The sequence below is a fragment of the Neofelis nebulosa genome, chromosome 17 (assembly GCF_028018385.1).
Source record: "Neofelis nebulosa isolate mNeoNeb1 chromosome 17, mNeoNeb1.pri, whole genome shotgun sequence".
NCBI classification, from domain to species: Eukaryota; Metazoa; Chordata; class Mammalia; order Carnivora; family Felidae; genus Neofelis; species Neofelis nebulosa.
Genome location: NC_080798.1, coordinates 17,304,519 through 17,332,473, shown reverse-complemented (window position 1 = coordinate 17,332,473; position 27,955 = coordinate 17,304,519). Strand labels below are relative to the sequence as shown.

Below are 27,955 nucleotides of genomic sequence, written 5' to 3'. Positions count from 1 at the left end.
ACTACATTTCCCACAGGCCTCTGCTCGTAGTTTCCTTCCGGCTTTCTTGCTGGTGTCGGCTCCGAGAGGTGAGTTGGTCGCGTGCATTGAGGAAATGGGCGCGGGGGCGGCGCGGGGGTGGCGCGGGCTTCTGTGTGAACTGGGTTGCAGTGACTGTGGAATTTGTGACGCTACTGGGCATTGGGTGCCCTGAGGCGTCCTTTCCCTTTCCGCTTAAGGGCTGCACAGATTTCTCGGCCCAGAATGGCTTCGAGTTAGATGCATGAACCCCAGAGTGAAGGCCCCCAACAAAAAGACGGTTTCGAGAACTGCTGCTCTCAGAACCACGGCTTAATCAGAGCTCCCTCGTAAAGGAAATTCGGAGACGGATTCCAGACGTGGCCTTTGTACTCGGCCTTTCTCTGAAGGCTGGGCTTTACCTCCCGGCTCCCTCTTTAATTTCCATCGGGTTATGTGCGTGGTGATGGTGGGAGCAAGTGTGATAGCGGGGGTGTGTTCTGAGTTAGCCGGGTCGGGCTGATTTCCAAGAAAGGCTCAGTGTCTCAAGATTCCCGTCTTTTTTCCCCCAATCCTGCTGATCTTTAGGAAGGAGAGAAAGAGGAAATAACCATTTTTATGTCTATATCTATTTGTCTATCTAAAGTATATCAGGACGAATTTGTATTTCTTTGTTCCGTGAAATGTAACTTTTATTTTTCTGTGCATGGTTTAAAACCTTTGAGTCTCCTGAGAAAGAATAAAAATCAGTGCGAACTGAAAAGAGAAAAATCATTTGCATTAATCAGGCCGGGAGACAGGAGACAGATAAAGCCAGCTGCAAAATAGAAATTATTATTTCATGCAGCAACTGTAAAATGCGATCACAACTCCCTCTTTGAGAGATTACAGCTGTTTTACCAGTGAAGGTCCACACTTGCTTTGCTATTTTTTATTTTTATTACTGGAGATACCCAATTGCTAAACTACCCTCCCTTCAAGATAGCACTTGGTCTCCAATTAATCCCAGCCTTTCCTAGTCTTACCTCAGAAACTGCAACCATTCTAGAATTGTTCCCCGCTTCCCATACATTCTCTTCAAAGTCCTTCAGTTGTAACTCAACCCTTTACAAAAGAGCTTTTCTTCTCCTCCTCCATTGCATTCCAACCCATCCTGTGGAATTTCCTCCCTCTCTTAAATCAATAAATCTGATTTTGTTGGACTCTACAGGCTTGTTCCGGGTAGTCTTTAACTGGTTAGGCTTTAACAAGGGAAATATCCTATCCGTAGACCTGGAGCTTTGCTCTTCTTTCCCAGTGAATGATAGGGGTGATGAGGTTACTTCCTGCCTCCTCTCCTGTGGGTATTCACATGAACATTTGGCAGTCATTTAATTCCTCCTGTGAGCTGTTGCTTTCTAATCATTTAAATGGCTTGCAAGTAAACCTCCTGAAGGGAGGCCAACTGCAGAGCTTTATTTTAGGCTTTGATTTGTTGAGAGGATTACAGTTCAGTTGGAATCATATGCTAGGTGTCTTTGATCTTCACCTCTGCCCTGAATTCACAAGCAGGGAAAGTTTGGAGATGGTTTAATCGGTGACAGGGTTTTCTGCTTTTGAGGCTTGTAAGGAGTTGCAATGTGACAGGGTTTTTAAGGGAGAGTACTGTGTTAACAAGGGAAGGGAATAGAAGATGCTGGTAGAAATTTGAGAAATGGTTTGAAGTTTTTGACAACATGAGTTGTTTCAGGCCATATATTTATGTGGTTTTATGAGAGGCAGTTTAGTTATGGTACTAAATTACCAGTGTTCTAGTCCTAAAACTGTCAGTTAGAGCTGGGTAAATCGGAGTAATTTATTTCATTTCTTTGTGCTACAGTTCTTTCATCTTTAAGAGGATAATGACAGAACCTACTGTATAGGATTGCTTTGAATAGGTGAATTAATATATATAAAGTCCTAAGGGGGCACCTGGGTGGCTCAGTCTTTGGGCGTCCAACTTCGGCTCAGGTCATCATCAGTTCGTGAGTTCCAGCCCCTCATCAGGGTCTGTGCTGACAGCTCGGATGAGACGTTTAAAAAAAATTCTGTGTCTCCGTCTCTCTCTCTGCCCCTCCCCCACTCGCACTCTGTCTCTCTCAAAAATAAATAAAAATTACAAAAATAAAAAATAAAGTCCTCAGATAATGCTTGACACATAAAAAGTGTTCAGTAGATTTAATAGTTACTATTATGTTGTAATTCCATTTTTTTCACATTTGCTTCATCCATCCACATACTCCCTTTTGTAAATTGTTGTTAATCAAGAGGAATTGCTTATCAATATGAAGTTTGAAATTTATTAGCTAGCATTGTAAGAAAGAGCAAGGCTGAGAAGCTCAAATTTTTTATGGAAGAAGAAAAGAGCAGAAGATAATTTTCTTTAATAATTAGGGAAAGAAGAGTATATAGTATTCTTCATCTTCAGTGCTATAGCTGACTTTTATTTAATGTTTATTTGCTACTTTAAGTGCTTTCTTATATGTAGTGTCTTATTTAATTCTTATAATAACCCTTTGAGATAGAATTTATAATTATCAACTTTTTTTTTTATAGGAGGCGACTAAGGCTGAAAAGTTAAGTAACATGTCCAAGATCACACAGTTAATAACTATCAGAGCTGAGATTTATATCCTGGAAGTGTCACACCAAAGCCCATTTTAGTAATTATAACAGTATACCAAGTCTCATCATTATGCATACTTAAAAAAATTATTCCTGCCTTACTCAGTAACCTTTCATGATTGAAGGAAGAGATATTAATCTGATGACAGCAAGAATCATCAAGTTTTGTCCAGATTATACTGAAGCTATGAGGTCTGGAGGTAATGGATTTCCTACAGTAAGATTTATGCTGGGGCGCCTGGGTGGCTCATTTGGTTGAGTGTCTGACTTTGGTTCAGGTCATGGTCTCATGGTGTGTGGCTTTCAGCCCTGAGTTGGGCTCAGTGCTAACAGCTCAGAGCCTGGAGTCTGCTTCGAATTCTGTGTCTCTCCTGCTTGTGCTGTCTCTCTCTCTCTCTCCCCCCTTCTTCCTCAAAAATAAACAAACTTAAAAAAAAAAAAACTGAAACATGAAAAAAAAGAATTTATGAAAAAAAGATTTGTCACATAGGTTTTTTTTAAATTTTATTTTAATTCCAGTATAGTTAATGTCTCACAGTTTTTATTTTAATGATGATTTATGCAAAGTCAGACTAGTAGGGCAAGGAAATACAATAGTTGTTGGAGGCTTCAGAGGCATCTTAGCCTAGTGGATTGGCTCAGAAGCAAAATGAAGTCATTTCTAAGATATGAAAGGAAGCAGTGATGAGACAGCTGTCAGTACTTAAAATACATCAGTCAGGGACTTTTTACCATTGATTTCTAGATAGTACTCCAGCATACATGGGCAAATTCAGTCATAGACTTGGTTCATGAATTAAAAGGTGAAGTAAAAAAGAAGTCACTCAGGAAAAACAGCTGTTCTTAGAATATCCTGAGTTTTTTTTCCTCAGGTCAACAGAAGACTGAAAGAAAACCTTGAAATGAGAAAATCTTTTCCTTATTTGGAGTATTTATGTGCTTTAATATGTTTAATGTGGTGGTGTGTGTTGCTGGCTCTTACTGTAAACATTTTAACTGTTTCTCCTAGGCATACATGTGATTTTTTCTGTCAAAATAGTGTAATACTACAGATGTTGGAATTTTTTTTGTAAACACACTGGTTTCACCTATTTCATCAAAATTAGGGCAACATTATCACTTTAAAAAAAATTTTTTTAAGGTTTATTTTTGACAGAGAGAGAGAGCATGAGCCGGGGAAGGGCAGAGAGAGAGGGAGACAGAATCTGAAGCAGGCTCCAGGCTGTCAGCACGAGCCCGACGCAGGGCTCAAACTCACAGATCGCGAGATCATGACCTGAGCCAAAGTCGGACGCTTAACCGACTGAGCCACCCAGGCACCCAACATCATCACTTTTTAATATTTGCCTAGTTTCCAGTGGTGTAGATGCACTACTGTTTAACAATTTTCCCAGTTAGAGTCTTTTCAGCTTTTATTCATTGTAAACCTTATCTGTCAGCATATCTCTGCAGACATCTTCATGTACATGTGTGAGTAGTTCCTTTATTTTTTGGGTAATGTTTATTTATATTTAAGAGAGAGAGAGTGCAAGCAGGGGAGGAGCAGAGAGTGAGGGATACACAGAATTCGAAGCAGGCTCCAGGCTCCACGCTGTCAGCACAAAGCCCAACGTGGGGCTCGAATTCACGAAACTGTGAGATAATGACCTGTGCCGAAGTTGAACGCTTAACTGACTGAACCACCCAGGTGCCCAGTCCTAGGCAGGCTCCACACTGCCAGCGCAGAGCCCGATGCGGGACTCAAACTCATGAACCATGAGATCATGACCTGAGCCGAAGTCAGACGCTCAACCAACTGAGCCACCCAGGCACTCTAGGAGTAGTTCCTGTAGTCTCAAGTGAAGCTCTGGGAACTGGTTCACAGGGTTTATATAGTTATAACATTTAAATGCTGCCTCACATAGTTCTAAATTTGGGCCAAGGTGGTGTCCATTTTCTCATGACCTTGCTAATAAGGGACATCATCAGTCTTTTAGACCTTCCAGTCATGTCACTGTAAAAATAAATTTTTTTTGCTTTATATACATCTTCGTAATTAGTAGTGAGGTTTAATATCTTTTGAAAGGTTATTTCTATTTTTTATTGAATTGCCCTTGGTCAGGGTCCTCTCAATGAAATAGAAATCTAGTCTTGAGAGGCAAAAACCTAAAGTTGAAAGGTAGTGTTTTAGTTAGAGAAATGTGGGCTCAAAACAAAGCTTTGCCACTTAATAGCTGTGACTTTGGGCAAACGATTTCTCCCTTGAGCATTAGTTTTCTGATCTCTTGAGTGATGAGAATACATTGCAGAGCAGTGCTGAGGGTCATCAGGTGATGTATATAAAGCACCCAGCATGTAACAGTTCTCAATGAGTGGTGGTGGTTGACTGACTGCAGTGATCAGGGATCCCCTTGTCTCCACCTTGGATACTGAAAGAGAGGGGAACGTGCACAGGCTGTCATGGTATGAGAGGTCTTGATTGGGAAACAGAGTAGTGAGTGTCTTGGCTGGGGAAAGGCCAGTGCAGTTTTACAGCAGTAGCAGCTGCCAGGCTCAGTCTGTGCTTTTCAGTCTTCGTATTTAGGAAGTTCAGACAGGATCCTGGAGGGCTCAAGAGGCCGTATATGGATGGTATCGCGTTTTCTCAGCCCTGAAAATTTGTACTGGAGGGAGAAGGAGTCCGATGTCAGGACCAGATCCACATTACTAGATAGGAAACTGGTCACAAGTCCTCAGAAGTATTTGGGCTTTTACATCAAATCCATTATTGTTCAGCTGGGTTCCTTCAGGGCTTGGATTTCTTCAGACTTCTACTCTCCTCCAGGTTTTGTGGGTATGGGATCAGAGTGAGTAGAGTAGTGGGGAGTAGTTAGGAAGTAGGAGTGGAAAAGAAAAAAGCTCACATTAAGTCCTTTTGGAATCTCTGAGGTACATTTGCTTTCATGGCTTCTTTGTCTTCCAGATCTGGCTTATCTGGACTCTGCGGTTCTCTGAAAAGAAATCTTGAAAAGGACTGACCAGTTCTTGCATTTTGAAACCATGGCCCATGTAAGTTATGTTTTTTTTTTTTTTCCTTTTTGAAATATTGTTGATTTCTAGGTCATGTGTACATACTTGTTCCTTATCTTGAAACATCTTATTTAACAGAACTCCATCCAAGAACGTGCTGTCATTCCTGTGAGGATTGGGGACCGACAGCCCAGTGTCCTATCTATATGCCCTTCCATTTTTTCCACTGATGTGAACTGTCTCCTAGCTACTACAAAATCTGTCAAGAGCCATGAGCAAGCAAAAGTGAAATGCCTTGAGAAAAATGCAGGCATTCTCTGCAGAATGTCCCCTTGTTAACATTTCCCAATAAACAGCTTTTGATTTTAATATTTAAACTTCAGAGTAAGTTTATTTCTCTGAATACAATGATTTTTTGTCTGGTTTTATGTAGGAAAAATTTGTGTCCCCAATACACAATTTGACATCGTTTCAAAGTTTTTTGAACTTTTTATTGGCATATAACATACATAGAGGAAAGTGCATGAATCATAAGTGTGTAGCTGAATGAATTATCATAAATTGAGCACATCTATGCTGTCAGCACTCAGGTTGAGAAAGAGAATATTACAAGTACCTCAGATGCCCACTCTTTCAGTCACTCCCTACCCACCCAGCTCAGATACAACCACTGTCCTGACTTCTAACACCGTAAATGAATTTGCCATTTTTAGAACTTTGTGTAAGTGAAATTATATAGTTCAGTGCCGCCTTTTTTTTAACGAAAAATAATGTGTGGGAGAGTCTCGTTATATTTCAAACATAGTTGCTAGACTGTTAGAACCATCTGCAGATGTTGTGAGATGCATACAGATATCATTAAAGAGGATGTGTGTATCTGGTGCTGCTGGTGATAAAGGAGGTGTCAGAACAGCATACTGAGTGTGAGACATCCCGTTGTTATGTTCTTGTTAGAAATGCATTTTCATAGTGCACTTAACATGTAGCCCCTGTGTAGTATAAAATGAGTTTGTAAAAAGTTGGGAAAGTATTGAAGAAATTGTGGGGAAAGAAACAAAGCAAGTGAGAAAAGTGAATTCAGTAAAAGAGACAAAATACAGAAGATGTGTGCTCAGTAACCCATGTGTACTATAATTCTATACTGGAGGGAAATGGAGGCTAGTTGGAGACTTGGAATTGATTTATAATGCAGTGTAATTCTTCGCTTCTAAGTGATGGGAAAATAGGCACCTGTTTGATGATGTAGTATTAGAATGTCTGATATTCAGGGATGGGTTATTGATATTAAGTGAAAGATCCTTGTTTTGAATTTTCTCTGAAGATCTGTGGTTTGATGAAAGAGAATTTGGTCCTATTTGTTTACAGGGAAAACTCCAGATTTCTCCACAGAGTTGTTTTCCAAGTACATATGATGAGGCTTAGTATTGATTGGTCTCAGTCTCTGTATGTGTTGAGATCTTATGGTATGAAAGGCTTTTTGGATTGGGTGGATTAGGTAAGGGCTGTAATTGGGGCCTTGTATTGTAAGGCATAAAATTTCATGTGCCGACCTGATACCTTTATCAGGGCTCCAGAGGCCTAAATGTGAGTTCCCTGCTCTTGTCAGAGCAGAAAAGACTCCCCACAGCTAGTTTTCCTATCAGGCAGATGACCTAAACCCTTCCTGGTTCTCACTGTAAAGGGTTTCACCTTCCTGCCAGCACACAGAATTATTCAGACAAGCCAGTCACATTCTGTGGGAATCACGGACACCTTACCCTCTTTTTACTACAAAGCCTGCCTCCCACAGACCCTGCTTGTTCACTCCATTCCTGAGTGCAACCCCTGTGTGGCCCTGCATGATGTGTGGTGCCCTCCTACCCCGGGCTGTGAGTATACATGTCTAATAAATGCTGTCAATCTCATCTGTCCAGCATCCGGTATTGAGCCACCTCATGCTGATTAGGGCAAGGGATCTCTCCCTCGCCAGTGCCTGTGATTCGGAAGTAATCAGCAGAACTGCGAATAGAGAGATCAAGAATCGTCTCCTGTAAACCCTGAGAGAAGAATACCAGGAGCAAAGTTCCTTGTGTAGTTTTATAGGATGTACTGGTTTAGAGCAAGGTTTCTCAACCTTGGGACTATTAATATTTTGAGCCAGAGAATCTTTTATTGTGGGGGCTGTCTTTTACATTGTGGGATGTCTCAGAGTATCCCTGGCCTTTACCAACTAGATGCCTGTAACACTCACACCCTTTCCCCCCAGTCGTGACGACCAAAACTGTCTCCATACATGGTCAGTTGTCTTCTGGGGAGTAAAATCATGCCTTAGTGAAAACACTGGTCCAGGGTGATATCATCATGGTTCAGTGTCCTCTAACTAGGAATGAGGAAGGGTGTTCGGTGAGGGGTGGTAGATGATAAAGAGTAAGGTCATCTAGGTGCATAAGTAATAGACAATGTAGGCTGTGAGAGCTGAGGAAGATTTTTGAAATTGTATTGAAATAAAATATCTGAATAGGAAAAGAGAATGGTTGAATCTGATATATTAAAAATGTGGACTGGCATGTAGCAATTATTTTAAAGTTTACTAAAGAATTGGTCCTTGGGGCGCCTGGGTGGCTCAGTCGGTTGAGCGTCCAGCTTTAGCTCAGGTCATGATCTCACGCTCCATGAGTTTGAGCCCTGCATTGGGCTCTGTGCTGACAGCTCAGAGCCTGGAGCCTGCTTCAGATTCTGTGTCTCCCTCTCTCTCTGCCCCTCTGCTGCTCATGCTCTGTCTCTCTCTGTCTCAAAAATAAATAAAAACATGTAAAAAAAAAAAAAAAGAATTGGTCCTTATAGGGAAAAATCTGACTTTATGATTAACTTGAGTCTGTTTTCTTAGAAGAGGTATTGTTGTACGTTTGGGAGCAGTTTTTATCAATATTTTTTTCATGATCATTAAAGGGCAAAGAAGGTGGAAGACATATTTTCCATGAATTTGTGGTGGAGACACATAGCTTGCTGAAGGCTTGTGTATACTGTTTCATTTAATTGGGACTTTTTTGGGTCATTTTATTCATTTCCAGATATTTTGGGGTAGAAAATTAATCTTATCTTCAACCACAGGACTATTCAAGACACGCAGCACTCAGTGATACCAATTTTCTTACTGTTCCCTATACATACATTTTTAGCCCTACCCTATTTGCTTGTTATGTGGCCCCTTCTCTGCATTGCAGTCCTCGATCTTTTAAGTCCTCTTTTCTTTTAAGAAATATTTCATTTATTTTCATAGGTAATACATGAGGTGTTTTTTGTTTCTGTTTGTTTTTTTTTCAGGGTTCAGTGACATTCAGGGATGTGGCCATAGACTTCTCACAGGAAGAATGGGAATTCCTGGACTCGGCTCAAAGAGACTTATATAGGGATGTGATGTGGGAGAATTATAGTAATTTCATCTCACTAGGTAAGGCTATTTATCCCAAATTACGTTGGCTTTCTCTTCTGCCAATTTCAGGACTATGATTTGAGAAACAAGATATTTTTTTTCTCTGTGTTCCAAAGGAATGGTTTCAGCTTTGTTAGTTTGGAAATAGGCCACTTCATCGCTTTCATCCTGCTATATCCTTCATATTTTCTCCAGTCTCTGTAATTTCCTTGTTTCACTGATATCCAAGGGACTGGGTTTGAATTCTGGATTGCTTACAACAGAAGCATTGTCCAAGAAATCAGATTTTATATTATATTTGAGCCCAGATTTGATGCAAATGCTCAACACTCTTTCCTAATCCACCTGCAAGAATACCTAAACACAGGGGTTTTGAGTCTGTCTAAAAACCAGGGGAGCCTGTAGAACTTATACAGCACGAAATGGATTCACAAACTTCAAGTAAATGCATTCTGTTTCTTATAACAGAGATATTCAGTTCTACATGCTTTGTGGTTGAAATTTAAAATCTAAGAACTTTGCACTTAACATTGAATGGATAATCCTATAAAGGATCAGAAGATGTGTCAGCAAGATACTCTCCTTTCAGCAAACTGATAATGATAAAAAAGTTAATACACTCACATATTATATGTATATATACATATAACTGCATATACTTGTGCTTAGATACTATTCTTAGTATTGTGCATTATTAATTATCACAACTCTAAGAAATCTACTATCATTATCCTCATTTCAGATGAGAAAACTTAGGTATAAGAGGTTAATAATTTGCTGAGGTAACACAGCAACAAAGGCAGGATTTGAATTCAGGCAGTCTGGATCCAGATTCTTACTGCCTCTCAAGAGAGTTTGTATGAGTTTAAATTATATTAAGGCCTGTTCTTAACCATCTGTTCCTAAGGTTACCCTAATATGAGTGTTCTTCAACTCCCTTGCATTTCTTCGCTCTTAGGCTCTATAAAGTACCATTTTGATCTATAATTAATGACAAATTTAACCAAATTTGAACCTGACTTTTGGACTTACAGTTTCATGTCACATTACCTTTTAAGCAGAACCTTCCATTTCTAAACCAGATGTGATTACCTTATTGGATGAAGGGAAGGAGCCCTGGATGGTTATAAGGGAAGGGACCAGAAGACACTACCCTGGTGAGTGAGGGCTGAGCAGGATGGGGAATTAATTACTCAGGTAATAGCTAAACCTGTTAGCCTTGAGAGGTTGTTGGAAATCTCTCTTTGAGAGCCCATGGCCTATGGAGAAAAGGCCTGAGACCTGGGAAACAAAATCTTTTTTTTTTTTTTTTTTTATGTTTATTTATTTATTTATTTATTTTTAATCTTTTTTTTTTTTTTAATTTTTTTTCAACGTTTTTTATTTATTTTTGGGACAGAGAGAGACAGAGCATGAACGGGGGAGGGGCAGAGAGAGAGGGAGACACAGAATCAGAAACAGGCTCCAGGCTCCTAGCCATCAGCCCAGAGCCTGACGCGGGGCTCAAACTCACGGACCGCGAGATCGTGACCTGGCTGAAGTCGGACGCTTAACCGACTGCGCCACCCAGGCGCCCCTGTTTATTTATTTTTGAGAGAGAAAGAGACAGAGTGCAAGCAGGGGAGGGCAGAGAGAGAGGGAGACACAAAATCCAAAGCAAGCTCCAGGCTCTGAGCTGTCAGCACAGAGCCCAACATGGGGCTCAAACTCATGAACCATGAGATCATGACCTGAGCTGAAGTCGGACGCTTAACGAACTGAGCCATCCAGGCGCTCCCAAATGAAAATCTTTTAAGACTAGACTCCAAAGGAGCTGCCTGTGGACCTGTATTAAAACTCTTCTCATCTCTCATATTTTTCTCCTACTACAAAGAGAGCAGCTATTCTCAATGGAAGAAAAAAAGATGATAATAAATATGAGGTGAAATCAACAAGATAGAAAAAGTAGAAGAAAATTAATAAAGCCAAAAGTTGATTTCTTGAAAAGATCAACAAAATTGGTAAATACCTAGCTTGACTCATTTAGAAAAAAAGTGCTCACTTTGGCAACACATGTTCGAAAAAAAAGAAAAAAAGAAACACAACATCAGTTTTTAACACTAGGAATGAAAGAGTAACAGAGTTATTGCTTCACATCCTATAGCCATTAAAAGAATAATAAAAGAATGCCATGAATAATTTTATGCCAATAAAATGGACATCTTAAGTGAAATGGAAAAATTCCTTGAAAAACGTAATTACCAGAACTGACACAAGAAAAAAAATACAAGTAACTTTATATCTATTAAAATAATTTAATTCATAATCAGAAATCTTTCCACAAAGAAAACACCAGGCTCACATGGCTTCACTGGTGAATTCTATTAAATATTTAAGGAAGAAATACCAGCAATGTTAACAAATTCCTTCATAAGAGGAAAGAGCTCTGAACTCATTTTCTGAGAATAGCATAAATGTTACAGTGTGTCCTGACAAGGAAATCACTAAATGGGGGAAAAATTGCAGACTTATTATCCTTCATGAACATAGATGTAAAATCATAAGAAAATATTAGTAAGTCATATTCAGTAATATATAAAAATGATCAAGTACTGTTTATTCCAGGAATGCAAGCTTGGTTTAACATTCTAGAATTAATGTAAAAAAAATTATGTGTAATTCGCTGTATTAACAGAAATGAGGAAAACCATGTGATCGTGTCCATAGATGTAAAAATAGTATATAACAAAATTCAACATCCATTCATGATAAAAATTTTCAGGAAACCAAAAACTGAAGGGAGCTTCCTCAAAAAATACTGCTAAAAAAAAATTACTACATTATAAACTTCATCATACTTGATTAAAGAATTCCCCCTTAAGATTGGGAGCAAGACAAGAGTGCCTACATTTCCCATATCTGCTTAACACTGTATTGAAGGTCCTAGCATTGCAATACAACAAGAAAAATAAGAGACATAAAATAAAAAAGAAGTTAAACTCTCTTTGGAGATTGCATGATTATGTACATAGAAAATCCTAACAAATCAAAACAAGTACTCAAAGTAATAAATGATCACAGTAAGATCACAGGATGCAAGGTTAATATACAAAAATCAATTATATTTTTATATACTGGTAGTGAAAAAATTAGGAAAGTAAGGTAAATTAAGTCAATTAAAAAATTGCAAGCAAATTAAGTCAGTTTACAATAGTGTCAACAAAAATACTAAGGAATAAATTTGATAAAACATGTAAGACCTCTATGCTAAAAGTCATGGAACATTCCTAAGAGAAAGACCTGAAATGAAGAGAGACCTTTTTGGGGATGAGAAAACTCAGTATTGTTAAAATGTCAATTTTATAGATTTTAAGAATCTGATTCCAAAATCTATATGGCAAAACAATGGACTTAGCATTTCTAAAGTAATCTTGGAAAAGGAAGAATATGTTATAGGACTTAGACTACATGACTTCAAGATACTTCAAGATTTATTATATAACTATGGTAATCAAGACATTGAGTATTAGATAAGGTATAAGTAGAAGATAAGTATTAGATCAACAAACAGGACAGAACAGAGATCCTAGAGGTGGAACTTACACATACTTAAAAGACCATTTATTTTTTTCCTTTTGAGGAAAGGAAATTTTTTTTTCAACAAATGGTGCTGGAATAACCGGGAAAACAAGTTTTGACCCCTACTTCATTCAAAAATTAATTTAAGATGGGGGTCCCTGGGTGGCTCAGTCTATTAAGCGTCTGACTCTTGATTTCAGTTCAGGTCATGATCTCGCAGTTTTGAGTTTGAGCCCTGCATCAGGCTGTGTGCTGACAGCACAGGGCCTGCTTGTGTTTCTCTGTCTCCATCTCTCTCTGTCCCTTCCCAGCTCATGCACTCTCTCTCTCCCAAAATAAAGAAATAAACTTAAAAAAATTAATTTAGGATGCATTTTAGACTTAAATATAAAAACTAAACATAAAATATATAAAAAGCCAGATATAGGGGTGCCTGGGTGGCTCCGTCAGTTAAGCGTCCAACTTCAGCTCAGGACTTCAGCTCAGGTCATGATCTCATGGTTTGTGGGTTCGAGCCCCATGTCGGGCTCTGTGCTGACAGCTTGGAGCCTGGAACCTGCTTTGGATTCTGTGTCTCCCTCTCTCTCTGCCCCTCCTCTGCTCATGCTCTGTCTCTCTCTCTCAAAAATAAATAAATGTTAAAAAAAATTTTTTAAAAGAAAAGCCAGATATAGAAGTTAACTATACGGGTGCCAGGTGGCTCAGTCGGTTGAGCATCTGACCATTGATTTCAGCTCAGGTCATGATCCCAGGGTCGTGGGATTGAACCCCGCATCATTGTTTGTGCTGAGCGTGGAGCCTGCTTGAAATTCTCTTTCTCTCTCCCTCTGCTCCTCTCCCCAAATTTCACATGCTCGCTCACTGACTCTCTCAAAAAAAGTTAAATATAAAAAATAAAAAGTTTTAAAACTAAATATGAATTTTATATAAAAAATATGAAAGCTAGGGGTGCCTGGCTAGTTCAGTTGGAGAAGCATGTGACTCTTGATCTTGGGGTTTGAGCCCCATGTTGGGTGTAGGAATTAGTAGAAAAAATTAAAAATCACCTTTAAAAAATATATGAAAGCTAAATATAAAGCTTTTAGAGGAAAACTAGGAGAATGACTTAGTAGTAAGCAGAGGCTTCTTAGGTAAAGGCAATAACCATAAAAATAAAAAATTGACAAATCAGACCTTATCCAAATTGAAAACTTTAATATACAGTAAAAAAATTATACCAATAAAAATAGATAAGTCACAGACTGAGAGAAAATAGCAAGAAAACATATCCAACAAAGGAACAACATATACTACAATTCAACACCATAATGATAACCCAAATAAGAATGGGTAAAAGTTACATCTATACCATGGAATAATGCTCAGCAATAAAAAGAAAGAAACTATTGATAGACACGATAGCTTAAGTGAACCTCAAGGTAATTGTGAATCTCAAGGTAATTATGCTGAGTGAGAAAAACCAATCACAAAAAGTTATATACCACATGACCTTAATTATGTAACATTTATGAAATATCAAAATTGTAGAGGGGAGCCTGGGTGGCTCAGTCGGTTGAGCGTCCAACTTCGGCTCAGGTCATGATCTCGTGTTCTGTGAGTTCAAGCCCCATGTCAGGCTCTGTGCTGACAGCTCAGGGTCTGGAGCCTGCTTCTGATTCTGTGTCTTCCTCTCTCTCTGCCCCTCCCCACTCATGCTTTGTCTCTCTCTCTCTCTCTGTCAAAAATAAATATGAATAAACATTAAAAAAAATTTTTTTTAAATTGTAGAGATGAAAATGAATTAATCATTGCCAAGGGTTAGAATATAGAAGAGTGAAGGGGTGTTTAGGGCCATAAAGGAGTAACACAAGGGAGTCTTGTGGTTATGGTACAGTGAGTATCTTGTTTGTGATGGTGATTATTCAAGTTTATGATAAATTTTTTAAGTTTTTTTTTTTTTTTTTTTTATTGGTGGGTGGTGGGGAAGGGGCAAAGAGAGAGGGGGACAAAGGATCTGAAGCAGACTCTCCGAGGACAGCAGAGAACCCGACATGGGGCTCCAACTCACAAACTGTGAGGTCATGACCTGAGTTGAAGGCAGACATTTAACTGACTGTGCCACCCAGGCACCCACCCTACATGATAAAATTTTTAAATTGCATAGGACCATATACAGTTGAGCCTTGAACAATATGCATTTGAACTGTGTGGGTCCACTTATACATGGATTTTTTCCAATAAATATAGTACAATACTATAAATGGATTGTCTCTTCCATGTTTTTCTTCTTTATGTTTCTCTTAACATTTTCTAGCTCACTTTATCATAAGAATACAGTATATACTATCACATATAAAATATGTGTTAATCAAATGTTTACTGTGTCAGTAAGGCTTCTGGTCAACACTAGGCTATTAGTTGTTTCTGGGGAGTCAAAAGTTTACTCAGATTTTCAATTGCATGGGGAGTTGGCATCCCTAACCCTGCATTATTCAGGGGTCAACTCTACATACACACAAGGGCGTGTATAACTGGTGAAATCTAAATGAGCTCTATGGATTATACCAGTGTTAATTCTTGGTTTGACTATTATTCTATGGTTATGTAAGATGTTAACATTGAGAGAGGCTGGGTGAAGGTTGCGTGAGACTTTGCTGTTATTTCTTTGTAGCCTCCTAAGAATCTACAGTTATTTTAAACTAAGAAGTAAACAAAAATGTCCCATTAGGGATGATGAGTAAAAGATTTAAACAAAGAGAGGGGCTACTCTTTTTTATGATCAGTGATTATAATTCACTTATATCTGAATCCGTTGTATTAACTTGAGCTGCCATAACAAAATACAATAGATGGGGTGATTTAAACAACAGAAACTTGCTTTCCTATAGTTGTGGAGGCTGGAAATCTGAGATTAGCATTTGGGTGCTCCAGTAAGGGCTGTCTTCCCGGCTTGCAGATCATCCCTTCTCCTATTGTCCTCATATGCCAGAGAGAGAGAGAGAGAGACAGAGAGACAGATCTCTTAACAAGGCCACCAGTCCTATTGGATTAGGAGCCTGATGACTTCATTTAACCTTAATTACCTCTAAAAGCACTATTGCCGAATACAGTCACATTGGCTGGTTAGGGCTTTAGTGTATAACTTTGGAAGGACACAGTTCAGTGCATAGCAATATCTATCTATATAGGATCCAGTTTCTTTCCGGGTTCTGTTTTGATTAGTTTAAATGTCTTTGGTTGCCTAAAAATGTATTCGTTCATTGAGTACCCAATCTAGCACTGTGCTGGACACCAGTGGAACAATTGTGAACAAGAATGATAGGTTCCAGCAGTCAGTTTATGTTTTAACAGGAGTAGGACATTAAGTAAACAAGTAAATGAATAAATAATATTAGGTGGTGACAAGTATTATTAAGAAAAGTGAGGGGCTCTTGGGAGACTCAGTCGGTTAAGTGTCTCACTCTGGAGATGGAGCCGTGCATCAGGCTCTGCACTGACAGCACAGAGCCTGCTTAGGATTCTCTCTCTCCCCTCCCCTCCCCCGCCTGTGTGCATGTGCTCTGTCTCTCTCAAGCTTAAAAAAGTGAGAAGAGTAAGGGAATAGAAATTAGCAGGTGTAGACAGGTTTATTTTAGGCTGGTTAGGCTTTTTGAGGAGGCAATAGTTGAGTGGAGACATGAAAAAGAACTCAGGTTATAGGAATATCTAAAGCAAAAGCAGATCTAGGGGCATCTGGGTGGTTCATTCAGTTCGGCGTCTGACTTTGGTTCAGGTCATGATCTCACAGTTGTGAGTTCGAGCCCCACGTCACGTCAGGCTCTGTGCTAACAACTCAGAGCCTAGAGCCTGCTTCGGATTCTGACTCTTCCTCTCTCTCTTTGCCCCTCCACCACTTACGCTCTGTCTCTCTTTCACCCTCTCTCAAAAATAAACAAACATTAAAAAAAAAAAGTTCTGATAGAACAGCAAATGTAACAGCCTTGGGTTGGGAGTTGGAAGTTTTGTGTTTGAGGAAAAGCAACAAGGCCAGGATGATTAGGATGATTATCCAAAGTTAAGGCACATGACTTTTTTTTTAATTTTTAATTTTATTTATTTATTTATTTATTTATCTATTTATCTATTTTAAATATGAAATTTATTGTCAAATTGGTTTCCATACAACACCCAGGGCTCATCCCAACAGGTGCCCTCCTCAATACCCATCACCCACCCCCCCCACACCCCCCATCAACCCTCAGTTCTCAGTTTTTAAGAGTCTCTTACGTTTTGGCTCCCTCCCTCTCTAACCGTTTTTTTTTTCCTTCCCCTCCCCCATGGTCTTCTGTTAAGTTGCTCAGGATCCACATAAGAGTGAAAACATATGGTATCTGTCTTTCTCCGTATGACTTATTTCACTTAGCCTAACACTCTCCAGTTCCATCCACACTGCCATATTTCATTCTTTCTCATTGCCACGTAGTATTCCATTGTGTATATAAACCACAATTTCTTTATCCATTCAACAATAGCCAAATTATGGAAACCTACTTTAAAAAAAAAAAAAGAATAGTTTCAAAGTCTCTTCATGTCCCCAGTGTTTCCTCACTAAACTAAATCTGGCTTTCTGGTGAAGAAATATATTTTATCATGTTAAGGAAGTAACTATACATTCCTGTTATTTTGAGTGCTTTAAAAATAAGGAATGAGTGCTGAATTATGTGAGATACCTTTCCAGTGTCTGTAGAAACAATTACATGATTTTTTATCCTTAGAATAATTAATATGATAAATTATTTTAGATTTCCTAGTATTGAACTGCCCTTGCATTCCTAAAATAAGCCACAATTCTGTATTTTCTTTCATGTGCTGTAGGTGTTTTTGAATGAATTTTTGTAAGTGATATTGACATATAGTTTACTAGGTTTTTGTTTCATTTTTAAACTCACTTTAAGATAACTTGGAATTTATTCTTTTTTGTAATGTTCTGGGCCATTTTATAATTGGGCTCTGTGCTTTCTAAAGTTTTTATAATCTTCAGAGTAGTTTTTAGGTCTTTGATTGCTTTATGTTTCCTTAGAAAATTATCCTTTAGGGGCACCTGAGTGACTCAGTTGGTTGAATGTTGAGCTCTTGATTTTGGCTCAGGTCATGATCTCGCAGTTTGTGGGTTTGAGCCCCGTGTCAAGCTCTGCGCTGACAGGGCAGAGCCTGCTTGATATTCTTTCTCTCCCTCTCTCTGCTCCTCCCCTGTTCATGCTGTCTCTCTCTCTCTCTCAAATACATAAATAAAAACTTAAAAAAATTTTAAAAGAAAATTACCCTTTATTGGCATGGTAGTTCCTTATGATTTTCAAAATATTCTGTTTTGTTAATTATTTGTTAGTGTCAAGAACTGTGAAGCATCTGCAATTTTACCCTACATGCAAGCTAACAAGTTAGCCTGCTGCAGTGTCATGGATGCTGGCAAAAGATACAAGAGTCCTAAACCAAAGATGAGGATTTTATTGCTCAACAATAAAACAGCACAACAAATGGCATGAACATCAACATATTTGCATCATTCCTATTTTGCCCACAAACCCCATGGGAGTGATGTGCATGGGTCTAGAAGGATACTTGAACATGCAGTGAGCTGCATAATAAGAGAAGAACCCTGAAGGTAGAGAACCCAAATCTTTAATAATGGGCAATAAGCATGAGTGACCTTTGCTCTGAGGGAGATACTACCTTTATTATATTGAACAGTTAGCAAACCTGCCTATTGATCCAGAGAGAAATACTATCCCTACCTTCCAAGGTTGTTGGTTATACAAACATTCTTTAAAAGATAGTCCAGGGGCGCCTGGGTGGCGCAGTCGGTTAAGCGTCCGACTTCAGCCAGGTCACGATCTCGCGGTCCGTGAGTTCGAGCCCCGCGTCAGGCTCTGGGCTGATGGCTCGGAGCCTGGAGCCTGTTTCCGATTCTGTGTCTCCCTCTCTCTCTGCCCCTCCCCCATTCATGCTCTGTCTCTCTCTGTCCCAAAAAATAAATAAAAAACGTTGAAAAAAAAAAAAATTAAAAAAAAAAAAAAAAAAAAAAGATAGTCCAGAACAAAGGCAGTTAATACTTCTTGCACGATGTGCAAAAATGAGACACCCATGGTGAGTTGTTCCTGAATACCTAGTTGCTGTTTTTTACTTTGTTTGAGTGGCTTCATTTTTTTAATTTTTTTTAGCAAATGGTTAATAGGTTTCACTGACTTTTTTCAAACAACCTAGGTTTTTAATTTGTGTTAATTTCATTTTTTTTCTGTTATCTAATCAATGAAATTTTGCTTTTATTGTATTTCCTCCTCTGAGTTCCTTCGTATACTTTTTTGTTCTTTTTCTAACTTTTGACTGGGATACTCATATTTCTTTTCTTTATTCTAAGAATTTAAATGCATTGATGAATTCTTCTAAGATCTATAGTATACTTTGTAGATTCTTGGTAATCTAGTATTTTCAATATTATTTTCTAGATAGTCTACAATTTTCTTTACTTGGTAAAGGGTTTTGTTTGTTTTTTTTTAACTTGAAGTGTGAAGATGTCTCTTGGTTTTATGATTGTATTATTTCTAATTTTGGTTCACAGTGATCAGACTTTTGTTTGAGCCATTCCAGCAGTTTTATAGATTTGTACTGTAGTCACAGAAAAAAAGTTTCTTATCTCTCCTATCCCACATCTCCCCATATCTTTGCTTACTTCATTAAACATTTAGATTTTCTCATGGAAGTCCCCCATCTGGATCACTATCTTTGGACCTTTATCCAACATAGCCTTTATTTTTTACTCTTTTGCACTCAGGTGATCCCAGGTACCATTCCATATTTGGCAGTCATTCTGCTATACTCAATATCTGCCCATGCCTTTTTGTTCAGGAATTCATAAGCCTTTCACTGTTAGTGTGATTAAAAAATATTTGAGGGGCGCCTGGGTGGCTCAGTCGGTTGAGCCCTGACCCCGACTTCAGCTCAGGTCATGATCTCACGGTTTGTGAGTTTGAGTCTCGCATCGTGCTCTGTGGTGACAACTCAGAGCCTGGAGCCTGCTTCAGATTCTGTGTCTCCCTCTCTGTCTGCCCCTCCCCCCACTCATGCTCTGTCTCTCTCTGTCTCAGAAATAAATAAACATTAAAAAAAATTTTTTTTTTTAATATTTGAGATAGTTTTCTAGGAAGTACAAAAATTGCTTTGGGTATGTAGGAATGGGAAGGAGCACCTAGAAGAGGTGTGAAGAAACAAAAATTTGAGCAAATGTAGCATTGATAATAGTATAAACTCTAGCAGAGATAAGTAAATCATTGTACTTTTTTTTTAAGTAAACTCTATTCCCGACATGGGTCTCAAATTCACAACTCTGAGATCAAGAGTCACATGCTCCACCAACTGAGCCAGCCAGGCACCCCTATTGTAGTACATTTTAAAAGATTAGAGGGGCACCTGTGTGGCTTAGTAGGTTAAGTGTCCGACTCTTGATTTCTGCTCAGGTCATCATCTTATAGTTCGTGGGTTTGAGCCCTGCATCTGTCAGTGCAGAGCCTGCTTGGGATTCTCTCTGTTTCCCTCTCTCTCTGCCCCTCCCTTGCTCACCCTCTCCCTCTACCAAAATAAATAAACATCAAAAAGATAATAAATAAATAAAAGATTAGAAACAGATACACATATCTGTTAGTGATTATGTAGTTATGGGAATTAAATGAGTAACATTTATTGTGTATTTGGGGTTATTTATGTATCTTTTACTTTTTATTTAAATTTTAGTTAACATACAGTGCAATATTGGTTTTGGAAGTAGAATTCAGTGTGATTCATCACTTGCATACTACACCCAGTGCTCATCATAACAAGTACCCTCTTTAATACCTATCACCCATCTAGTCCATCCCCCACCCAGCTCCCTCCATCACCCCTTAGTTTGTTCTCTGTCGTTAAGAGTCTCTCGTGGTTTGTTTCCCTCTCCTCTTTTTTTCTCCCTTCCCATATGTTCATATGTTCTTGAATGGGGTTTGTTATTTAATGGTAAATGAATTTAGAGATTACTTATGGTAAATGAACTTAGAGATTACTTCTGCCGCTAAGGAAGCTTAGGGGTAAGAAACTAATGGAATAACAAATGAGAAAATTAATAAATATTCCAAAATTGGGAAAAAGAAGAGCAACGCTTTGCTGGGATAGAGTGTAAAGTGCATAGTTTTAAACAGGATCGGCAGGAATAGCTTTTCTGAAGTGATTGTTGATTGAGACCTGATGATGAAGGGAAGCCAACCATGCAGTTGGGAACAACCTGTGAACGGTCCTATTTAATGGGGACAGTGGTAGTACCTTTTGTGAGCTGAAAAGAGGCTTGTGGCATGAACAGCCAAATGAGAGAGGAGTTTTGATAGCAGAAGTCTTATTATCTCTGCTCAGGTATTTATATTTGATTCTAATTCTAAAGAGAAGTTATTAAAAACATTTAAGTAGAGAGACTCAAATATTGATGAGCACTTGAATCATTTGCTGGAGAATATAAATAAGTACAAAGCAAAACATGCCCAGGACTCAATCCTGCAAATTAGGTTTCATTCCTTTAAAAATACCTCTGAGGGGTGCCTGGGTGGCTCAATCGGTTAGGCATCCGGCATCAGCTCAGGTCATGATCTCACAGTTTGTGAATTTGAGCCCTGTGTCAGGCTCTGTGCTGCCAGCTCAGAGCCTGGAGTCTGCTTCAGATTCTGTGTCTCCCTCTTTCTGCCCCTCCCCCACTCAGGCTCTGTCTCTGTCTCTCAAAAATAAATAAATGTTAAAAATATATATATTAAAAAAATACCTCTGTATGTATAGTTTTAAGAAATCTTCAGGTGATTCTTACTCTGATTTAACTTGTGTCCCTAATCACCAGGCTTACCTCCAATCCTGGACTCTGTTCTCTGTGTTTCCTTTACCATTTTTTTTTTTTAATGTAGGAGAATACGGTCTGTTCCATAATATAATTAATAACGCACAATACAAATTAGCTTAATAGTGATATGAAATAGGGAATAACAGTATAATATGAAAGTTAGTTGGTTCACAGGCAATTTTCCTACTTGAATGAAGCCAGAATAGAAGTAGACTTACAGCATTCAGCAGGAAAGGCAAAAGCCTTCAACTTGATGCTTTATTGTTGGATGCCCTTTCACCTCTACATGAAGAATATTAGTAAGTGTCTGCACCAAGGGCTGTCTCCCCAGAGATATATACCATCAATCTTGCATGGCTTCTAGCTGAAGACAGGTTACATTTTATTTTATTCCCACCTTAATGGTAGCCTCACTGGCTCAGGGCTTCCCCCCACTGCAATGTCTCAGCACTTGAAATCCAGCATTTTCACTTTATTTTGGGGCATTTTAGTATCCATGAAGTGGCCTTCAGCCATGTTGAGCTGCCTTTTGAGTTATCTCTTAAGATATCAATTATTATATTTGTTAGTGCTCTGCCAATAAAGTTGCATAGGTTTGAGTGGTCTTCTCCAGCCCTGTTTTCTTCATAAGCTCTTAATTTTTTGGTGTGTAATTTTGCAGAAGATAAGGGGTTTTTTCAGTACACATATGTGGTATTGTAGCAGAAATGCCTGTTTTAGAGATATCTAATCCATTCACTTGTAATAGGCATTATTTTAGGTGCCTTTCATTTCTCTGTAGAAGCTTGCTTTCTTCTGTCACAAGAAAACAGTGTATGTTTGCCTTCTTGTTTTCTTTCAGATTTGGAGTCCAGATACAGGACCAATACTTTATCTCCAGAAAAGGACATTTATGAAATATATTCATTCCAGTGGGAGATAATGGAAAGAATTAAAAGTTACAGTCTTCAGGACTCCCTTTTTAGAAATGATTGGGAATGCAAAGGCAAGATTGAGGGGCAAAAGGAACCACAAGAGGGATATTTTGGGCAAGTGAAAATTACTTCTGAAAAAATGACCACTTACAAAAAGCATAATTTTCTTGCTGAATATCAGAGAATTCAAAATGGAGAAAAGTTGTATGAATGTAAGGAATGTAGGAAGACCTTTATTCGCCGCTCAACACTTAGTCAACACCTGAGAATTCATACTGGGGAGAAACCTTATAAATGTAAGGAATGCGGGCAGGCATTTAGACAGCGTGCACACCTTATCCGACATCACAAACTTCATACTGGTGAGAAGCCCTATGAATGTAAGGAATGTGGAAAGGCCTTTACAGTGCTCCAAGAACTTACTCAACATCAGAGGCTTCACACTGGTGAAAAACCCTATGAATGTAAGGAGTGTGGAAAAGCCTTCAGAGTGCATCAGCAACTTGCTCGACATCAGAGAATTCACACTGGTGAGAAACCCTATGAATGTAAGGCATGTGGGAAGACCTTTAGGCAGTGTACACATCTTACTCGACATCAGAGACTTCATACTGCTGAGAAGCTCTATGAGTGTAAGGAATGTGGGAAAGCCTTTGTATGTGGTCCAGACCTTAGAGTACATCAGAAAATTCATTTTGGTGAGAAACCTTATGAATGTAAGGAATGTGGAAAGGCTTTTAGAATATGCCAACAACTTACTGTCCATCAGAGTATTCATACTGGTGAGAAACCCTATGAATGTAAGGAATGTGGAAAGACTTTTAGACTAAGGCAGCAACTTGTTCGCCATCAGAGAATCCATACTCGTGAGAAACCCTATGAATGTATGGAATGCTGGAAGACCTTTAGTAGTTACTCACAACTTATTTCACATCAGAGCATTCATATTGGTGAGAGACCGTATGAATGTGAAGAGTGTGGGAAGGCCTTTAGATTGCTCTCACAACTTACCCAACATCAGAGTATTCATACTGGTGAGAAACCCTATGAATGTAAGGAATGTAGGAAACCTTTTAGACTGCTCTCACAACTTACTCAGCATCAGAGTATTCATACGGGTGAGAAACCTTATGAATGTAAGGAATGTGGTAAGGCTTTTAGACTTTATTCATTCCTTACTCAACACCAGAGAATTCATACTGGGGAGAAACCCTACAAATGTAAGGAATGTAAGAAGGCCTTTAGACAGCATTCACACCTTACTCAACATCAGAAAATTCATAATGGAGTTTAAAACAAGAAGGCCTTCAATTGTACATTATGTAACAATATCAGAAAATTCATTTTTGAGAAATTTGTTTCATGCTTCAACTAAGTGTAAGAAATTTTATATTATTGGGAAAAAATGTTGCTTTAAAAGCCTTCCATCACCTTTCAGATGTTTATCTTTGGCAAATTCATTTGAGGGAATAATACAATGAATGTAGGAAAAACTTTAGCCTTATCTGTCATTATCCCATTTCACCACTTTATTACCAGTGTGTTATTGGACAAGGTACTTAAACTTCTGTGCCTCATTTTGCTCACTTGTAAAATGGTGATAATAGTACCTATGTATATTAGTTATTTATTGCTGTATAATAAATTACCACAAACCTAGTAGCTTAAAATAATACTTATTATCTCATAATTTCTATAGGTCAGGTGTCTGGACATAACTTAGTTGGGGCTTCTCCTTTAGGGTCTCACAAAGCTAAACTAAAGGTTTCAGCCAGGGTTGGGTCTCATCTGAAGGTCTAACAGGGGAAGGGATCCACTTTCAGCCTCACATGGTTGTCAGCTATTGCACTGAGGTCCACAGTTCCTAGTTGGCTGTTGGTTGAAGGCTGACCTTAGTTCCATGCTACATGGGCTTCTTCAAATGGCTGCTTATTAAGTGTGCAAGTCAAGAATGTGGTAGAGCCTGCTAGCATCACAGAAGCTATAATCATATGTGATCTAATCACCAAAATAACACCTTTGCTGTCCTCTACTGATTAGAACCAAGTTACTGGGCTACCCCACACTCAAGGGTAGAGATTGTAGAGGATTACACAAGAGTATGAATACCACAATGTAGGAACCATTTCAGAGTCAGCCTGCCAACACTGTGTGACAGGATTGTCTTGAGGATTAATTAGTTAATGCTTGGAAAAATAGCAGCCACATAGCATGTTTTCTGTAAATATTATCTACAGTTGTTATCATTAGTATTAGTGAATTCATATGAAAAAAATATACTATAGAAGTAGTAAATGTAGAAATGCCTCATGTCACTGCTCAGCACTTAATTAAATTTAAGATAATTTATTCCAGATAAAATCTAGGACGTTATATGGAAAGTGAGAAGTTCTTCATCATTTGAGCATTTGAGCTGCATCAGTAATTTCATGCTTAAAAGAAACCTTATGAATTTCATGAAGGTGAGGTTAAGATTACAACTGTTGAAGGATCAGAAAAAATACGGAATTAGTTTCCCATAATAAATTCCAAAAAGTAAATGTTTTGCAATCCCTGTTGTTTGACCACTGTTAAAGATGAATTTGAAATTATTAAAAAGATGGCAGGAAACTCACCAGTTGGAAGTTTAATATTGTGTGTGCATGTATGTGTGTAAAACTCTTGTATAAAAGAAAAAACATTTCCTTTGTAGTCAGTTTTCTGTTTGATCAAATTGCCCCATCTTCAACCAGTGGGAGTTGGGTCTTTTGACATGATCCCCCTAGTAGTTTGATAGTTTACTTGGTCACAGCTACACAGTTTGGTCAGCAATGGAAGATGCTTGGGTACCAACTCATCCTGAAAATTGATAAGGAGAAAAATGAGCACTTCTTTTGCTTTTTCCATGTGGACCAAGTTTCAGGGCCACCAAAAGCTCATCAAATTAAAAGGGTTTGTTTGTTTTTTTTAATAATCATTACAAATAAACAGAATGATAGGATTAGAAAAATCACTATTTTCTAGTTCCCTAGTAGAATAATGGGTCCAGAAAATGATCTTCAGTGGATATTAACACTATTGAGTGAAATATTTTATAGTGAGAACTTTACAATGGATTTATCAAGCTGACTACCTCTGAGCCCTTTGATCAATTTTAACCTCTATAAAAGTGGGACTATCAGACAATATCCACCTCCTGATAAAATGCAATAGGAAGTACACACCACCACCTACAAAGCCTTACTGCCAAAACAACTGAAGAAAGCAAACCTTTAATCAAATTCTTTAAAACAAGAATTTGGGGAATAGCTGAACAAAGTAAATGGCACCAGAAGGAAGCAGCCAAGCAGACCCAGAACTGTAAAATTCTACAAAATAAATGATCTGATTTCTTCAACTTAATGAGTGATATGAAAAAGAAAAGGTAAGGGCAACTGTTAATTGATTAAAAGAGACCTAAGAGACCTATCAACTAAATTCAGTACATGGGCATTACTTGGACCTAGTTTACACAAAATGTAAAAAGACATTTTGGAGACACTGGGGAAAATGTGGACATGCACTGAGTATTAGATGATATTTAGAAATACTCATTTTGTTAGGGATAATGTTATTGTGGTTATTAAAAAATAAAAGGTTCTAAGTGTTAGAGATACATACTTCTATATTTATGAAATGGTAAGATACTGCATTTGCATTAGAAGACTCCAGCAAAAGAAAAAGAATTGGCACAGAGATTTGGGAAGTAGAGTAGTAAAATGTTAATTACTGAAGGGTAGTGGTTTGTTTTTTTTGGGGGGGGGCGGTCATTGTTCTAATATTTTCTATTTTCTACTTCTTTAATGTGTTTGAAAGCTTCCATAATAAAATGTTTAAAATCAAAACCGAAATTTATAGACTTACAAATGATTGTTGATGAGATGTGTGTATCTAAACTTGTCAGATGTCACCAGAATTCTGTTCGGTGAGAAATTCATCCCCTTTAATGCATTAAGGAAATTTCGTTTGTGGGGCCAATCTTCATCATCTTCACCATATCTACGCCTGTCAGATAAATAAGTGTGTTAAGGGAATGAGTGAGTATTTATGTCAAGAAACCCGAAACAGAAAAAAATAAAACCTACACAAGAGAAGCAGAGCACAACTAAAAATAGAAATTAAGGATTAGACAGTAGTAGATTTTAACCAATGTTAATAATGACTAGGTTCTGGAGGATCTAATTAAGAAAAAGAAAATGAAAGATAATACATTTAGAATATTGGCAGAGGTGGCATAGCTACAGATTATCAAGAAAAATTTGTTTTAATCATAAGGTAATACTGTATATATGTGCTATATGTATTCTAGTACATAAATACAAAAGGGTTACTTATTTTTTGCTGTAGGATTCTGTTATGACAGTTGACTCGAATAGACCAACAAGCAAATGTGTGTATATGAACACCCTGTTTAAGAAAAAACTCTGGTAGTTGTATAGGTAAAAGCTTTAAAGAATAGATAATCTTTCACAAAATTCTACCAATTAATTCCGCACAGTTAATCCTGATACAAACCTAGATGAAGATCGCTCCTAAAAAGCAAAATCTAGACCAACTTCGTTTATGAAGATTCTACCCATCTTAATTCTAAATAAGGTATATTTAGAATTTATTACAAAATCTGTCTTGACTAATCCATGTGTTGCCTTTCCCAAGTATCTGATATCTCCAGGGGACCAATGTTTAACAGAGTGTAGGGTCTTAATCCAACATTCTCCATAAACTTGTTTTGGGGAATAGTAGTCCTTGGTATTTGGGGAAAAAAACGATTTCTCGGGAAAATGTGTAAATTCAGCAAGGCATTAAAAAATCTACCTTTGGGGAAATCCAAATACACATTATCAGTTTGTCAAAAGATATAGTAAAGAGATGATTATTTAACACAGGGTATCTCAAACTTAATTCATTGTAGAATTCTCATTCCCAGTATCTCTTACCATCTTTAGAATGTGAACCACTTTGGTAGATGCTTCCATTACCACAATGAATGTCTTCAAGGACATCATTTCAGACATTATGGTGAGTGATTGTGTCGGGAGGAGGTAAGGAAGGACACTTTTCTTTGCAGCTCACATCATATTCTGAAAAGCTTCCTGCTTGAATTGAGGGTTAGTGCTTTTCTGTAGAATGTAGAAGATTATAGCTTGGTCCTTGATATGTATATATTAAACATGATTAAATAGTCTGTTAAATAGTGATTAGGACATAAACCATTTTCAGTTGTAATAAAAATGCTATATTGAATATCATTTTGTGTATTTTCTGATTTCTTTAATGGGTGTAGGAATCTAAGGTGTGTATCTAGAAGTGAAATTGTTCACTGTCAGCCATACATACATATTATTCTCCAATACTGCACTAATTTTGAATTCCTCTGATCATTGAAATGGGCATCCATATTTTCTTCTGTTACTGGTTTCAACATTTAATTCTCTGATTACAAATGATTTGGGCACCTGGGTGGCTCAGACGGTTAAGCGTCCAACGTTGGCTCAGGTCATGACCTCATGGTCCATGAGTTCAAACCCTGTGCTGGGCTCTGCTGACAGGTCAGAGCCTGGA

The 27,955-nt window shown here is 38.1% G+C and overlaps 1 protein-coding gene across 7 annotated transcripts; it reads left to right on the top strand.

Annotated features, from left to right (window-relative positions):
* Nucleotides 1-15: 15 nt before the first annotated feature.
* ZFP14 (ZFP14 zinc finger protein) lies at nt 16-27,642 on the top strand. Of its 7 annotated transcripts, XR_009256232.1 has the most exons (6): nt 16-68; nt 5,582-5,667; nt 8,932-9,058; nt 10,099-10,197; nt 22,303-26,989; nt 27,340-27,642. XR_009256232.1 is itself a non-coding variant. In XM_058709440.1 (5 exons), the coding sequence occupies exons 2-5, from the start codon at nt 5,659-5,661 to the stop codon at nt 23,667-23,669; spliced, it is 1,578 nt and encodes a 525-aa protein (XP_058565423.1). In that variant the 5' UTR covers nt 16-68; nt 5,582-5,658; the 3' UTR covers nt 23,670-27,642. The 7 variants fall into 7 exon arrangements, 6 of the variants coding, with proteins under 6 accessions (XP_058565423.1, XP_058565421.1, XP_058565418.1 ...); XM_058709440.1 differs by having other exon boundaries at nt 10,123-10,197; nt 22,303-27,642; XM_058709438.1 differs by having other exon boundaries at nt 10,102-10,197; nt 22,303-27,642.
* The last annotated feature ends 313 nt before the right edge of the window (nt 27,643-27,955 follow it).